We start from the raw sequence: 17265 nt of genomic DNA, 5'->3' as shown, positions 1-17265 counted from the left end.
TATAACCTAATCATATTGCTTCTTGAATTTAAAAATAGTTGCCCGTTTTTTTCCCCCTTCTCTGGGATTATATTCCCAGTTTTTATCTCGGACGTCTGGTCACTTATAGCATATAAGAATATTATATTACTGTTAAGCAAACTATGAATAATAAAACACGGCAAAACATGTGTCCTTCATCATAGCTACACGCATGACAAAAATCCGCGTGAAAATCAGTGGTATTCAGTGAGGTAAAATGAATTAAATGCGCTGACAGTTCATTGCTCCTGCCAAATGAATTGCACTGAGTGGAGCGGATCACCACTCCAAGATGGCGGCCGCGCGTCTATTCAGCGCCAGGAGGCAGTTGCGCTCGATGCTGCGTCTACTTATAAGATGTCTCTGATCGAGTCAGTGTCTTTTTTTTTTTTTTTTTTTTTCAAAACTTTTATATATAATACTCAACATTTACATACAATCAAATAAATAATAATAATCAAAACAAGTACAGACACAGTACAAAACAGCGCCAGGGGGTTGTAAACTCAATAAAGCAACTAAAGAAGAATGCAAAATATATATACGTGTAAAGCCATAGGCTCACATCACACAAGTTCCGTAAATAATCCAAAATTTGGAGCACAACATCGTAGTTTTCACAGCTTTTTGGTTGTTAGAGGTAGAAAGCGTTTTAAAGTAAATTTAAGTAGGAACTTGTCAGCTAACTGCGACGTTACTTGCCTTGCGCACACAAAAACAGCGAAAGAAATACCACGTGACACGGACGCATGCGCAGTTGCTGTGTTGAAAGTAGGAACTAGTCAGCTAACTGTGACGTTACTTGCCTTGCACAGACACACACAAAAACTACACTCACCGTGTTTTCTTTTGCCTTTTTATTTTTCTTGTTCTTTGCGGCCTTTTTTCCGCCCTTCCGTGACTAAGCAGCAGCAGCCATGAGCTTTTTTGGATTTGGCCAAAGTGCGGACATCGATGTGGTTCTGAACGATGCAGAAACGAGGAAGAAAGCTGAGCACAAAAGCGAGGACGGCAGGAAGGACAGATATTTCCTTTTCTACGACGGGGAAACGGTGTCGGGGAAGGTCAACGTGACGCTCAAGTATCCGGGAAAGAGGCTGGAGCACAACGGGATCAAGATCGAGTTTGTCGGGCAGATAGGTGAGTGTGCACCGGCCCGCAGACGTGTCGCCATAGAAGTCTTGACAGGCGACATTCGACAGTAGCTAGCTTCACTCGCAGAGTCACCTCACACTTCTAATACTTTACTGCGCTGTTTATTCATCTATGTACTTCAAATGGCAATGTTGACAAAAGTAAACATATGTAGAATTGCCAGCTGTACTATTTTATTAGGCTGTACGTCCTTAACAAGTGTCAGGTCGCGTGACAGATGTGGGTACGAGCTAACGAGTCAGCTGACTCGCACAACAAACAGCCATTGGCTCGTCTTCTCACTGACCTTTGAACCTGCTTGTCATGCCGCGCTATTGCAGGGTGTCTTTTTTAATTTTGTATTTTTTTATAATATGCAACATTTACATATAAATCAAGAAATAATAATCAAAACAAGTACAGAAACTTGCAAAATATATATATATATATAACAAAATGTAAAGCCATAAACTCACACAAGTTCCATAAATAATCCAAATTTGGAACACAGCATCATAGTTTTCACAGCTTTCTGGTTGTCGGAGGTAGAGAGCGTTCTAAAGTAGAATTCTAATTCATTTTTGAGGGCACAAAATACTAACCTGACTCTCGCCAGACCCTTGTCGTTCGCTGAGCTCCACACAAGGATATGGGAGTCCTCAATAGGAGAACACCTCCAGGCAACTTCAACCCTAGACTAACACCCTCCCCCCATCACATCCCACCTCCCCGGATTGTAATTAATGAAATGTAAATAATCAAATGTATATACTTGTTCTTATGCTTTCTGAGCTCACTGTGTTCACTGCTCGCTGTATATATCCTACGACGTCAGACCTACACTGTTTCAATGTCCATTTCTCAGATGATATTATTGTTGATGACTGAAGTGCTGATATCAAACAAACCTACCCCCCCCCCCCCCTCCTCCACATCCCACCCCCCGGATTGTAAATAATGTGAATAATTCAATGTATATACTCTGATGATGATTAACTTGTGTTATGGCTGTATTATGCTGATAGTATATATTTATTCCAGGGGTCACCAACGCGGTTCCCGCGGGCACCAGGTAGCCCGTAAGGACCAGATGAGTAGCCCGCTGGCCTGTTCTAAAAATAGCTCAAATAGCAGCAATTACCAGTGAGCTGCCTCTATTTTTTAAATTGTATTTATTTACTAGCAAGCTGGTATCGCTTTGCTCCACATTTTTAATTCTAAGAGAGACAAAACTCAAATAGAATTTGAAAATCCAAGAAAATATTTTAAAGACTTGGTCTTCACTAACTGACAAGGAAACTGATAACAGATTTGGTGTCCAATTCAAAGTGTGACATGATTTATTTAAAAATTTGAGAGTTGACTTTTGTATTTTACATGAGTTATTATTTGTACAAACATGGTGCAAAGTAATTCATGATTTGTTAAAAAAAATGTTAGTGGCTAGCTAGTTAAAATGGGATATTGTGATTTCACAAAACTGTCTTAGAAGTGATCATTGGAAAATGTTCAATTTGAAAAATGTGCACTTAAAGAAAATATAAAAATAAAGTGTTGCATATTGATATTTATCTGTTTCTATATATATTTTTTGTGAGAAATCATTAACATGATCAGTGTTTCCACAAAGATAAATATAATTAATTATTAATAATAACATAGAGTTAAAGGTAAATTGAGCAAATTGGATATTTCTGGCAATTTATTTAAGTGTGTATCAAACTGGTAGCCCTTGCGATGAGGTGGCGACTTGTCCAGGGTGTACCCCGCCTTCCGCACGATTGTAGCTGAGATAGGCTCCAGCGCCCCCCGCGACCCCAAAGGAAATACGCGGTAGAAAATGGATGGATGGAAACTGGTAGCCCTTCGCATTAAAATTAAAGTTAAAGTACCAATGATTGTCACACACACACTAGGTGTGGCGAAATTATTCTCTGCATTTGACCCATCACCCTTGATCACCCCCTGGGAGGTGAGGGGAGCAGTGGGCAGCAGCGGTGGCCGCGCCCGGGAATCATTTTTGGTGATTTAACCCCCAATTCCCCAATTAATCAGTACCCAAGAAGTAGCTCTTGGTTTCAAAAAGGTTGGTGACCCCTGATTTATACCATGAATTGATTAACGTGGACCCCGACTTAAAGAAGTTGAAAAACGTATTCGGGTGTTACCATTTAGTGGTCAATTGTACGGAATATGTACTGTACTGTGTAATCTACTTATAAAAGTCTCAACCAATCAATCAAATGTATTTCAGAAGGCGGGGCCTTGTAAAAAAAAATAATTGTATGTGATTGGATAAACCACTTGCCCGTTATCTTGAATGACGTGCTACTTCAACCACTCACAGCCAAAATCAACCCGTGACGCTGATGAGAGCGACGCTGGGAAATCCAAACCCGGTCGGAAGAAGAGCCAAAACATCCTTGCCACCAGTAAATGCCTTCAAAACCGTTCTCTGCTCATCTTTTAAAGAATTAATATTCGATAGATTCGACAAAACAGTTGCAATAGCAGAATCAATGCAAGCACATTGTTGTTTGAATCAAACAGTCGCTTCGGCGCTATGTCGCATCTATGAAATCCCGCCCGGCGATCCTGATTGGTTCATTATTTTTTGCTATCTGGAAGGAGTTTGCAATGTCTTCGAGCCCAGACCCTTGTGTGGAGCTCAGCGAACTGCAAGGGTCTGGCGAGAGTCAGGTCAGGTATTGAGAAACGTACATTTATGAATATAAAACTTAGCCAATAGTGTAATGAGGTTGCAAAGGTAAAATTCCTTTTCAATTTTGTTTTCATACAGTGTAAATACAAATAGCACATCTTTAAAACAAAGCACAAATTTGTCATGAATATTGTCCAGGATGAAATGACAGATGCGCTGCCATAGTGATCGAGTGCTTTCACAAGTCCAAAACAGGTGGTAAACAGTCTCTGGATGCATGTTACACAAGGTGCAGGTAACATCAATGTCCTTCTTGTATCTAACCATCACAGTCTTTACAGGGTAATAACCATGAATGATTTTGAAAGAAATCTCTTTGAATTTGTTCGTAAGTAAATACCTGTTAGGAAGAGACCATGTTTTGACCCAGCAGATGTCATTCACAACATTATTCCAGAGCGCAATTACATAGGAGACAGACACACAATCATTTTGGAATAAGTTGCGGATTTTTCTGTTGTTTTTTTTTCCTGATTAAAACAAAGTTTCCCTACAGGAGTGTCAAGTGGATCATTCACATTTTTTACAGCAGAAAGAGGAAATGAGTAAGCCCTGTACAACATAACAACACCTGATGGAATGGCATCAAATACAATAGCAAAATGTTTGGGAGTCACAGGGATCTTAAAAGGGTTGCGAAGTTCTTGGTAATTAAAAAGTTTACCATCTTTATTGAAAAATGTTGCAAATATTGCAGGGTGTCTCTGAAGTCCGTAATATAAGCGTAAATAATATTGAACAATTCTAATTGAATATATAATGTAAATAAACAAGTATTAGTTTCTATTTAATGTATACATTTTAATAACTTTATATTAACTTCATTATTCTACATATTTGTTGTTTTTATTACGTCAACAATAATTTACTTTTAATTTTCCAAGTTGTATTGATTTAGTTATTTTTTTAATTGACTACCGGTAATTGAATTCAACTTGTTTTTAGTATAACAAATAGGGAAGGGTACAGAAACTTGGTTCTATTACTGTAACACAAAATTTAGTTTATTCTTATATTAATCAAGACGTGTTTCAACACTACTACTATAGTTTAGGGACATAATGATATGAAAATGTCATCACGGTTATTGTAACCCAAATTATCGTGGTTATCGTTGTTATCATGTTATTGTTGAATGATTATTTAGCGTTTAAATATTTTTTATCTTATTCTGTTTTCATTTGTAATGGATTTAGAGTGTTTTTAATGCTCACGCCCGGTTTGTGACGTCACGCGGGTTCACTTCCTGTTGTAGACACCTCCTTGTCATATTCCTCTGTGTATATCGCAATGGGGTTATGCAACTTTAGACTGAGGTATGACGTTTGCAATGGGGAAAGACATTGATGTCTCTTGTATTCATGTTAGCATTTAAGCCAGCGACCCCCAAGTGTGCAAAAACTCTTCAAGACATGACGAAGATGTGCTGCTGCAGCTGTCTGATGTTACTAATATGTCTCTTCCAGAGCTCTACTATGACAGAGGAAACCACCATGAATTTGTGTCTCTGGTGAAAGACCTCGCCAGGCCAGGGGAACTCACACAGTCGCAGACTTTCGATTTTGAGTTCACACACGTAGAAAAACCATATGAGTCTTACACCGGCCAGAACGTCAAATTACGGTGAGCTTCACTTGCATTAGTTTGTATATTGTGTTGCAATTATTGTCACCCCAGATCTGACTGACTACCTTCTTGCATACAGTACACATGTTTGTATATACTTTGTAAAAAAATATATATATATATAAAGTACACAAAATATGTTTTTTTTTTAAGGAATGAAAGGGTTTGAAAACAAATGCAATGGTTGTTGCTATGGTCCTGTTAAACCTGTGAGTGAAATCATACGCTTTTTCAAACACTGCTTTAGTAACATAAAATCATGCTAGGGCTAAGGGATTATATGACCGTGATCGTGATTAATTTTAGTTTGATCACAGCGATCCGCTGTTAGCATATATTTATTTGATCAAACATGTGGACATGTCTGTTAGAATTTACCACAGTAGTAAACAGTAGGGAAGCAACAAGCACGGAACAATCCCCCTTCATTGACCGTGAACCTGCATGTGTCTGTGAATGCGTATGTGTTTGTGTACGTTTAAATGTGTTTGTGTGCGTGTCCCAAAGTAATTAATGTCCAATCAGCTTTGTGCCTCTTCCCCCTTACACAGCTGGATGTGCAGCCCAGAAAAAATAAAGAAAGAAATGTGTTTAACACTTGCATAGAAGTTAGAAAACAACGTTGAGAAGGAACAGCAACTATAATGACAGACTTTAGTCTCAATGCAGCTCAACAGTATTCCTGCCCTGGATGCAGACTCATAGGCGGGCACAGAATGTTTTTGTGACTGAACTACTGTATTGGTCTCGACTGGGAGAATAAACACACTTACTAATTTAATCAGAAAACAACATTATTATACAAAATATTTTTGAATCAGAATTTTTGTTTGCGTTTGCTCTGATTCAACTCACTTTGTGCTGATAGAAATGTTCCTCTTTTTTTTCCTCAAAGGGTGCTGGCATCCCTGGCAGTAAGCAGTACTTATATAATATCGAATGGGACAAAATTAAGTAAATACATCTTTGAATAATTAAGGGACAGCGTGGCTCGGGTGGTAGAGCGCCCGTGCAAGACTTCCAGGTTCGATCCCAGCTTTTGCTATCCTAGTCAAGTCCGCCTTGTCCTTGGGCAAGACACTTCACCCTTGGGTCGTGGTTAGGGCCTTGTATGTCAGCTCCCACAATCAGTGTGTGAATGTGTGTATGAACGGGTGAATGTGGAAATGGTGTCAAAGCGCTTTGAGTACCTTGAAGGTAGAAAGAAAAACGCTATACAAGTATAATCCATTTACCAATCCATTGACTTAAATTCGTCATTAACTATAATTGGAATCAAATGAACGTGTTGTTCAAAGTAATCATTGAATAATTACTTAAAGTTTTCATTAATTATAATTGGGATTAAATAAATACATATGTTGTAAAATTTAAGGTACATTTAATTAATTAACTATTATTTTTTTTCAATATTTAATTGTTTAATCCTTGAATTAATTATTGATTTCATTAATTATTTAAGCATTAATGATTCCTGTTAGCCCCGCTCACATTGGTGGCTGGATTTGACAGATAAAATAAAATAATTAAACAAATCCATCCATCCATTTTCTACTGTTTGTCCCTTTTGGGGTTGCGGGGGTGCTGGAGCCTATCTCAGCTGCATTCGGGCGGAAGGCGGGGCACACAATATACAAAATATAGGACAGGATAGACTTTAATTATCCCACAATGGGGAATAGATGAAACGCTGACACACCGGTCCCTTAAATAATGAAGTAATGCATTATATAATTAATTTAATTGTGAAATAAACTAATCAGTATTTAAATGATTGAATAATTAATTAAATGATGAATGTACTTTTACATTGATAAATAACTGATGGTTAGAATCCTACTTATGTATTTAATTCCAATTTTAATGAGTTAATGGAACATTTAAGTATTTATTTGTTTATTTTCTATCTTTTGGTTTGACCCTCGTCTGCAAGAACAAAGTCAGGTTAAAAGAATACAGTTTTGATACTTTGGAACTTATTCATATCGACCAGCTCATCAAGTCTTGGCTCTTATTACGAAAAATTGCCTGCTTATGTTGATGTCGACATCCATGATTGACTGCATTTGTCGACATAAAATGGCTGATTAGTGTCTGTGTCCTAGCCGTGCTAGATTACTTTTACTTTGGATTCCAGATACTTCCTGAGAGCCACAGTAAACCGCAGGTTGAGTGACATCAGCAAAGAGATGGATATTGTGGTTCATACACTCAGCACCTACCCTGACATCAACTCCTCCATCAAAATGGAAGTTGGGATCGAGGATTGTCTACACATCGAGTTTGAGTATAATAAATCCAAGTGAGTTTGTCTTTGATAGTTTGCCTGTAAAAAAAAAAAAAAAAAGTTTTTTAAGAATAATCTTACCATTTGTTGTCAGGTATCACATAAAAGATGTAATTGTTGGAAAGATTTACTTTTTGCTGGTGAGGATAAAAATCAAACACATGGAGATTGACATCATCAAGCGGGAAACAACTGGCACTGGGCCCAACGTCTACCACGAGAACGACACCATAGCCAAGTATGAAATCATGGACGGCGCACCTGTCAGAGGTATTTGAAAGTACTTCACTGCATTGGCTAATAACAATAAGCTCATTCAGGATTTTTAGACAAGTTTGCATTGCCCAAAAATTCTTTTTTTTCCAGAAAGTTTACATTTTACAGATTCCCTTGGATTTTAAGATTTCTTACTATGTATTTTGACATTTATCACCCGATTTAAACCCTTCCAATGTAAACTCATTCAGGACATTTAGCAATCGCTCTACTAAGTGCGATATTGTTAGGTGCTAGCATGTAAACTGTTAGCATTTTTACTTACTGTATGTCAACTTTCATGTATTCACATGGCCTGATGTAAAATCACGACTGAACTGTTGTAGTACTTTTGGCACAAGTGCTATTCTGTTAGGTGACAACGTGCTAACTTTTAGCATTTTAGATGATTTAAACCAACATTGCATGATGTAATGTAACATCTTTATATAACTGTTGCACTTTGCACTAAGTTTTAGGGGTGTAAACTTCCGTTTGAACAATTCAATTCCAATCATAATTTAAGGTTTGACAATATGATTTAGGGAAAATATTAGTTCGTTGAGAACGTTAAGATTCGAAACTATTCAGTGGGTTGAAATCTATTCAGTAACTTTTTAGCAAATAAAATTCAACCAGTGTGAAATAAATACTGGGTACTGGACCCTGCAGGTGAAGTAATGTATTATGTACACAAACAAGTAAACAACAATTAATGGTCAATGCATTCACATTTTATTTGCGAACAGTGCAACCAACACTTTAGGTTGAATTAACAAGAAAAAAAAGTTTCTGCTCACATTCTCAATATTCAAGACATTTTCAATAAAAGTACAGTAATCAACATTTTAACAGTACCTGCTACATTTGCTGTGTTTTTTTTTTCAACATAAAATAATTAGGGCTGTCAACGTTAACACATGCGAGTAATTTAAAAGAATGATCTTGTTATAGATCAGTGGTTCTTAACCTTGTTGGAGGTACCGAACCCCACCAGTTTCATATGCGCATTCACCGAACCCTTCTTTAGTGAAAAATAAAATATTTTTTTCTTTAATTTAATCTTAATTTATAAATATTAATCATGAAATGATGTTATTATTTTAAAGAAATACTAATAAATATATATTTTACAAACACAAAGTTACAGGAATGTACACATGATCCCATGTTTACATCTCATTGTGCAACATGTGAATGTTTTAGTGGGAACTAAATGCGATATCTGAAAGGGGTACAAATTATTTCCACAGCAGGAACCCCACCCAGACATACAATACTAGTACACAGCTCATGAAAAACAATATTTTTTGTTATTGTCATTGTAAGTGGGCCAAAACACTTATATTAGAAAATAATCTCATGGAAATGACTGCTGTCATTTGATTATAATAATAAAACATTTAACTTGTTATTTAGTCAGGTTTGGGACAGGTGTGCTGCTGGTGTGAACCACAGTCCATGTGCTCTTCTGATGTCGCTCACATGTGCTCCACTGAATGCTCAAGGAGTTTTTACGTTTGCTCACGCATATGGAAAATTAGAGGGAACATTGTTTGGGGGTATCTATAATACGTCGCTAGGGAGAAGTTTTTATTTACACGATGAGTCAGGTGTGTCTTGACCTCCGCGGCGGAGGCTCCCCCGAACCCCTGAGGCCGACTCACCGAACCAATAGGGTTCGATCGAACCCAGGTTCAGAACCACTGTCATAGATAAATGAAGATTAATCAAAACCCGGTTAAGGCTTAAACTGTGATCATGATGAGAGACGGCCAATTTCACTTTAAAACAGAACTTTGGATAAAACTGACGTAACTTGTTGGTATTGCAGTGACAAACGTTCTTATCACCGGCGCACATCAAGTTTAAAATAGCATCTTAAAGCAAAACATGTACTGGAGGATAGCGCCACTATCATGAATGCGACATGGACAACAAGCAGAGGACGACAAACAACGGTGGAAGAGTTTACCCGCGTCAATGTTGTCAACAAAAGTACCACAGAATAGTTAAACAATGCCTTTGCAAAATAGACAGCCACCACCTGTAAGCCACTTAACATCCATGACGACCAAGGGCTGCAACAAGATGCCATTCATCTACAGCTGATCTGTCGGACAAAACCTTGGAGAGGCACAATTACAGCAAGGATAAACAAAGTGTATTACACAAATACCAAGTTGCAACTATTTGCTGAATGTGAATTTAGTTTGCTTACTGGAGGACGTTGGACATCTGTAAGTAATCACTACGAGCTGGGGCAGTATTGTATAAAAAAAAAAAAGAGAGATCGCCACGGTCATCTGAAAAGGTAGATACGCTTGTTTAGTTTAACCAGTTGTTTAAAACAAAGAGTAAATGCATATTTAAATGGTGCATTAAGTTACGTTTTTATTTGTGTGTTTATGCCAATATCTCCTAATATACATCTGTGTTTTGTTTGCTATATTATTGCAAATACTTTAACATGTGCACTTAATTCTTACTATACTTACTGTCACCAAGTTTGGAGCAGTTCAGTAAGACATTTTTAAAAACGTTCCTGTATGACCTCTGACTATAAATGGCATTTGTATCCAAATATTGGTGTATTTTCTTAAGCAAACTTTATTTATGCAAGCAAATCATAACCTGTAATTTATCATGATTGTTCACAATTCAAGAGTGTGATTAATCTGATTAAAAAATAATCACTTGACAGCTCTAAAAATAATACAATATTATTACCAACAATCAAGTGCAACCTACATCTCTTCAGGTTGAATTAACAGTAGGTTTACATAATAAATTATTTTCAGGTTAAATGAGCAGTGGTTTGACCTGCTACTACTCTCATTTTAATAAACAGCTACGGTGGCCGAGAACAGTTACAACAAGCGCCACAACACAACAACACAAAGCCACAACACAACAACCTCCAGCACGATTGCAAAAGTCACAACAAACACAAACGCCCAAATACAACAACATAAAGTCACAAAACAACAACTTTAAGTCAAAATACAACAACATAACCTCCGGGAACTGGCTTTTTTTGCCGTACCAGAATATTATGAAGCGTACGTAGCAGTTGGCTTCACTGTAACCACGGTGGGAGACGAAGAAAGTTGTTTCCTTTAATGTTAATACACTGACCGTGTTACGCAGAGGTATATTTATAACAATTTTATTGACAAATTTTTACTATTTATAGTCACGATGGAGAGTGGGGGGGGGGGGGCAAAATATTTTGTTTTTCCTAGGGAGGCCGTAACAGAAAATATTGAGAGGCACTGGTTTAAAGTAAACCTACATGGCATGATGTAATGTAATGTCACCATAGACTTGATGCACACTTTTGTTGCTAAGTGCTATCCTGTTAGGTGATAGCATGCTAGCTCTTAGCATTTTTGCCATTTTCATCATTTTGAATGGTTTAAACCTACCTGGCATGCAGGATGTAATGTAAAATTATACAAAACTGGTGTTGTACTTTTAGCACGATGTGCGATCCTGTTAAGTGGTAGCATGCTAAATGTTAATATTTTGCCGTTTTCATCATTTGAAATGGTTTAAACTTACTAAGCATCATGTAAGCACACTATAGAAACTTTCGGTACTTAATGATATCTTGCTGCTGTAGGCGGTAGCATGCTAAATGATAGCATTTAGTCATTTTCATAATTCTAAATGGTTTAAACTTACATGGCATGATGTAATGTAAAGTCACTGTCGACTTGATGTGCCATTTTGGTGCTAAATGCTATCCTGCTAGATGGTAGCATGCTAGCTGTTAGCATTTTGCCATTTTCATAATTTTAAATGGTTTAAACTTACGTGGCATGATATAATGTAAAGCAAATACAGACATGGACATCATTGGACATGGTTTAAACTTACATGTTATGATGTAATGTTAAATCAATGCAATGTTAATATTTGGTTACATGTCCCTTGGCAAGTTTTACTGCATTAAGGCGCTTTTGGTAGCCATCCACAAGCTTCTGGTTGAAATTTTGACCACTCCTCTTGACAAAATTGGTGCAGTTCAGCTTAATGTGTTGGTTTTCTGACATGGACTTGTTTCTTCAGCATTGTCCACACGTTTAAGTCAGGACTTTGGGAAGGCCATTCTAAAACCTTCATTCTAGCCTGATTTAGCCATTCCTTTACCACTTTTGACGTATGTTTGGGGTCATTGTCCTGTTGGAACACCCAACTGCGCCCAAGACCAGACCTGCGGGCTGATGATTTTAGGTTGTCCTGAAGAATTTGGAGGTAATCCTCCTTTTTCATTGTCTCATTTACTGTCTGTAAAGCACCAGTTCCATTTACAGCAAAACCGGCCCAGAGCATAATACTACCACCCCACCACCATGCTTGACGGTAGGTATGGTGTTCCTGGGATTAAAGGCCTCACCTTTTCTCCTCCAAACATATTGCTGGGTATTGTGGCCAAACAGCTCAATTTTTGTTTCATCTGACCACAGAACTTTCCTCCAGAAGGTGTTATCTATGTCCATGTGATGTCACATTTTCAGTAGACCCATAACAAATTCATAAAAGAACCAAACTTCATGAATGTTTTTGGTGACCAACAAGTATGTGCTCCAATTACTCTATCACCAAAAAATAAGATTTGTAGAAATTATTGGAAACTCAAGACAGCCATGACATTATGTTCTTTACAAGTGTATGTAAACTTTTGACCAAAACTGTATGTCTCGCTGTTGCCCCCTGCAGGATGACGGGAGTACTGCATACATGATCAACCCTAGTTTTTATGGTTTTATCAAGCCTATTTGGGTGATATTCGGCGGGCCAAATGAAAAGCTTTGGCAGGCGCCAGTTAAATAGGCCTCCTTTAAACATTCATAGCATGATACAAGCACACTATAGAACTGTCGGTACTTAATGGTATCTTGCTCGGTGGTAGCATGGTGACTGTTAGCGCTTTCATCATTTGAAATAGTTTAAACCTACATAGCACAACGTAAGCACACTATAAAACTGCTAAAGCATTGTCTGCACTTAGCGGTTTCGTGATAGCATGGTAACTAGGGATGTCCGATAATATCGGCAGGCTGATATTATCGGCCAATAAATGCGTTAAAATGTAGTATCGGAAATTATCGGTATCGTTTTTTTAATTATCGGTATCGTTTTTTTTGTGGTTTTTTTTGTTTTTGTTTTTATTAAATCAACATAAAAAACACAAGATACACTTACAATTAGTGCACCAACCCAAAAAACCTTCCTCCCCCATTTACACTCATTCGCACAAAAGGGTTGTTTCTTTCTGTTATTAATATTCTGGTTCCAAATGATATATCAATATATATCAATACAGTCTGCAAGGGATACAGTCCGTCAGCACACATGATTGTGCGTGCTGCTGGTCCACTAATAGTACTAACTTTTAACAGTTAATTTTACTCATTTTCATTAATTACTAGTTTCTATGTAACTGTTTTTATATTGTTCTACTTTATTTTTTCTTCAAGAAAATGTTTTTAATTTATTTATCTTATTTTATTAATTTTTTTTAAAAAGTACCTTATCTTCACCATACCTGGTTGTCCAAATTAGGCATAATAATGTGTTAATTCCACGACTGCATATATCGGTATCGGTAATTAGAGAGTTGGACAATATCGGGATATCGGCAAAAAGCCATTATCGGACATCCCTAATGCTAACTGTTAGCATTTTACCCATCCTATTAACTACCACTTGATTACATGTTTCCTATTACCACTTTAATCAACTGATTCAAACCATTCTAACGTCAAGATGTTTTGCTCATACAGGTCATTTTGTCTATTCTATTTCGCGTTCTAAAAATTCCCACTGTTTCCCTAATTCCTCATTTTCTTGTGCAGGAGAGTCCATCCCCATCAGGCTGTTCCTAGCAGGCTATGAGATGACGCCCACCATGAGGGACATTAACAAGAAGTTCTCAGTGCGCTACTACCTCAACTTGGTCCTCATTGACGAGGAGGAAAGACGATACTTCAAACAGCAGGTATGCAGTATCAAGGATCTATTTAAGGTTATTGTGGGTAAAAGACAGTTGTCACAGAAACCAGGATTGTAGACCTAAAGCACTTCCTGTTGTTGCAGGAGATCACGTTGTGGAGGAAAGGTGACGTCGCGAGGAAGAGTATGTCTCATCAAGCAGCCATCGCCTCTCAGCGCTTCGAGGGCTCCTCCAAACCAGAGAACCGCGGCGATGAAGGAGACAGCTAAATCCAAAAGTTATGAATGCGCATATCATTTCTATGTGTGGAGAGAGAACATGCGGCACTTCTTTGCAGTGCATGTGTGCGTGCGTGCGTGCGTCACCTAATAGCGAGGTCTGTGCTCAGAATTATATAATTTTATTTCAAGAGAAAATGAAAGGAGTGATTGTGCTTAAGATGCTTGAAGTATTTTCATACATTCCACCAGAAATGACATATTTAGAGTATTTATTTTTAAGGCGGTCAGATGTGTTCAGTGCATTATTCCGACCAGCTAGATTACGCCTGCTTCTACAACACATGAACACAAAATAACCAGTGGAGACAAAAGAAATTGAGGATTATTCTTCGGAACACATTTTAAAAAGTAATTCATAAACAGTAGAATATATAAAGTGGAACATTCTGTGATTCTGGTTGACTTCTAAGTTCTAAATAATGTTAGGTGTAGGGGTGTCCCGATCCAATATTGATATTGGTCCAATATCAGCAAAGACATCAATATTGGCTTGCATCAAAACAGTCCGATACAAGCAGTCCTGCAGTGTGTTTATATGTGCAAAGCTGGACAGACTGTTGACTTCTAAATGTCCTCCAATAAACACACAAGGGTGGTCTTTTTTTGTATTTTAGTCAAGTCATTTATAAAAGGTAAGAATTGTAAGCTGTAGGCTACTAAGAGCGAGCAGCTACACAACAGCTAAGCACACAATAGCACACAGGCTAGACATACATAATGTGTCCATAATGGCACAATATTGTAGTCTAATACAGCACATTTTTCACTATAGACTAGTATCAAATAAATGTAGTTGCATATTACTTAAGTTTCCAAGGCAATTGCGTATTGGAATGTATCCAGTAACAAACGTGTACGCATCATTCGACTGTCTGTGTCATGAGCTTATTGTGGCCACAATTACCACTCCACTAAAACTTAAAAACAGCATAAGTCCGTTGTAGCTGGCTAATAATAAATAGGTTTGTGTTTTTCATCCCTGCCTTTGTTCTGTGTTCTGTTTGACTAATTACATTCCACTCCACAAAATAATTAAAGGAAATATACTGATATCGTATCAGCCAATATTGAATGTCTGTGTCTGAAGTGAAAGAGTTGTATAATGGGACACCCGTGCAGTTAGGTGATTGAATTTTGTCTCAAGCTGTCCATTACAAAACCTTGATTGCATCGTACTGCAGGGCTGGGTGATACTGTAAATGTATGACATCCAGCGGATATACGTATATGGATGTTATGATACTGCGATGGCTTACAAAACCTTAGTTGAAAATGTTTGTTAAAAAAGTGAATCAAACGAAAACCGAGGCCCCACTGTACAGTGCGATACGGATAACCAATACTTGACTATTTTTAGACTTTTGATTTATAATTTTTTTTTGGCCCTTTAATTTGGATGGATCCACCCACCCCTATTGTTGACACTTTTAAAGGGTTAGAGTCTCTTGAGTGCTACCTCGACCTTGTTTAGTCTGCAGTGTGCCTCGTAATTGACTGCCAACAAGATTTGGTGCAATATCAGGGAACAACTAATAAAATTTAGTCATTTCTCATTTGTCGGTGTCTCACGTCCACGCTTCAAGTCAATAAAAGGGCTTCTTTAACCTTAAACCACAGCACTGTGTTCTAGTGCTGATCCTACCACACTTGTTGATATTGCTTGTTTTGTCATGGTAAATCCCAGGCAAGTTTCAGATATTTGTATATATTTGGTTGAATGAATAATACAGTATTTGCCAGCTTTGTTGCAAACAGAAGCCTGTTTAGTCCAGTTTGTAAAAAGATGAACTTATCTAAAGACAGTAACAAAATGAATATATTAAAATATTCACGATAAAACAGGGGCGTCCAAAATTGTAAGAAGGCCACTTGGATACATTTTGTGCATTAAATATGTTTAAATCAATCCAATGCATGTCAACATGTGCTAGATCACAACATCCAATGTTTAGCTTTGGTGAAAAAACAGAAGCATAACTAACTATCTATCTATCTACACATATATGTATATATGTATATATATATATATATATATATATATATATATATATATATACATATTTACATATACACATATTTACATATATGTGTATATATATATATATATATATATACATATTTACATATATATGTGTGTGTGTGTATATATAATATATATGTATGTATATGTGTATATATATATATATATATTTACATACATGTGTATACATACATATTTACATATATGTGTGTGTGTATATATATATATATATAGATACACATACATATACACATACATACATATATGTTTGTTTATATACATATATATGTAAATGTGTATATATGTAAATGTGTGTATATACACACACACACACACATATATATACTGTATATATATACACAAATATATACATATACGTGTGTGTGTATATATATGTGTGTGTGTATATATAAATATATATATCTGTATACATGTGTGTATATATATATACATATGTATATATATATACACATGTATATTAACGTATATATACATATGTATATATATATATATATTTATGTGTGTGTATATAAATGTGTATATGTGTGTCTATATATATATATACATATGTATATATATATACACATATGTATGTATATATATATATATACACACATGTATGTATATATATATGTATATGTGTGTGTGTCTATGTATATCTGTATATATATGTATGTGTGTATATATGTATATACGTATATATATGTCTTAAATAGATTATCCAAAAAATAGTGCTCGATACCGTGGTAGAGCGCAATATATGTATGTGTGGGGAAAAAAAGAGATGAAGTAGTCTTGTGATTTTTTCCCCACACATACATATATATACGTATATATATATATATATATATATATATATATATATATATATATATATATATATATATATATATGTATACATACATATAAATATGTGTGTAGATATGTATATAAATATATGTATGTATATAAATATAT

At 36.4% G+C, this 17265-nt stretch overlaps 1 protein-coding gene across 1 annotated transcript; it reads left to right on the top strand.

The window, feature by feature from the left end:
• The first annotated feature begins 769 nt into the window (after nt 1-769).
• Nucleotides 770-16279, top strand: LOC133608061 (vacuolar protein sorting-associated protein 26B-like). Its single transcript, XM_061963228.2, has 6 exons — nt 770-1161; nt 5344-5500; nt 7641-7805; nt 7885-8060; nt 13910-14052; nt 14151-16279. The coding sequence occupies exons 1-6, from the start codon at nt 939-941 to the stop codon at nt 14274-14276; spliced, it is 990 nt and encodes a 329-aa protein (XP_061819212.1). The 5' UTR covers nt 770-938; the 3' UTR covers nt 14277-16279.
• The last annotated feature ends 986 nt before the right edge of the window (nt 16280-17265 follow it).

This window comes from Nerophis lumbriciformis, linkage group LG09 (genome assembly GCF_033978685.3).
Source record: "Nerophis lumbriciformis linkage group LG09, RoL_Nlum_v2.1, whole genome shotgun sequence".
Taxonomy (NCBI): domain Eukaryota; kingdom Metazoa; phylum Chordata; class Actinopteri; order Syngnathiformes; family Syngnathidae; genus Nerophis; species Nerophis lumbriciformis.
The sequence above is the reverse complement of the archived record's forward strand: the minus strand, read 5'-3'. Positions and strand labels throughout refer to the sequence as shown.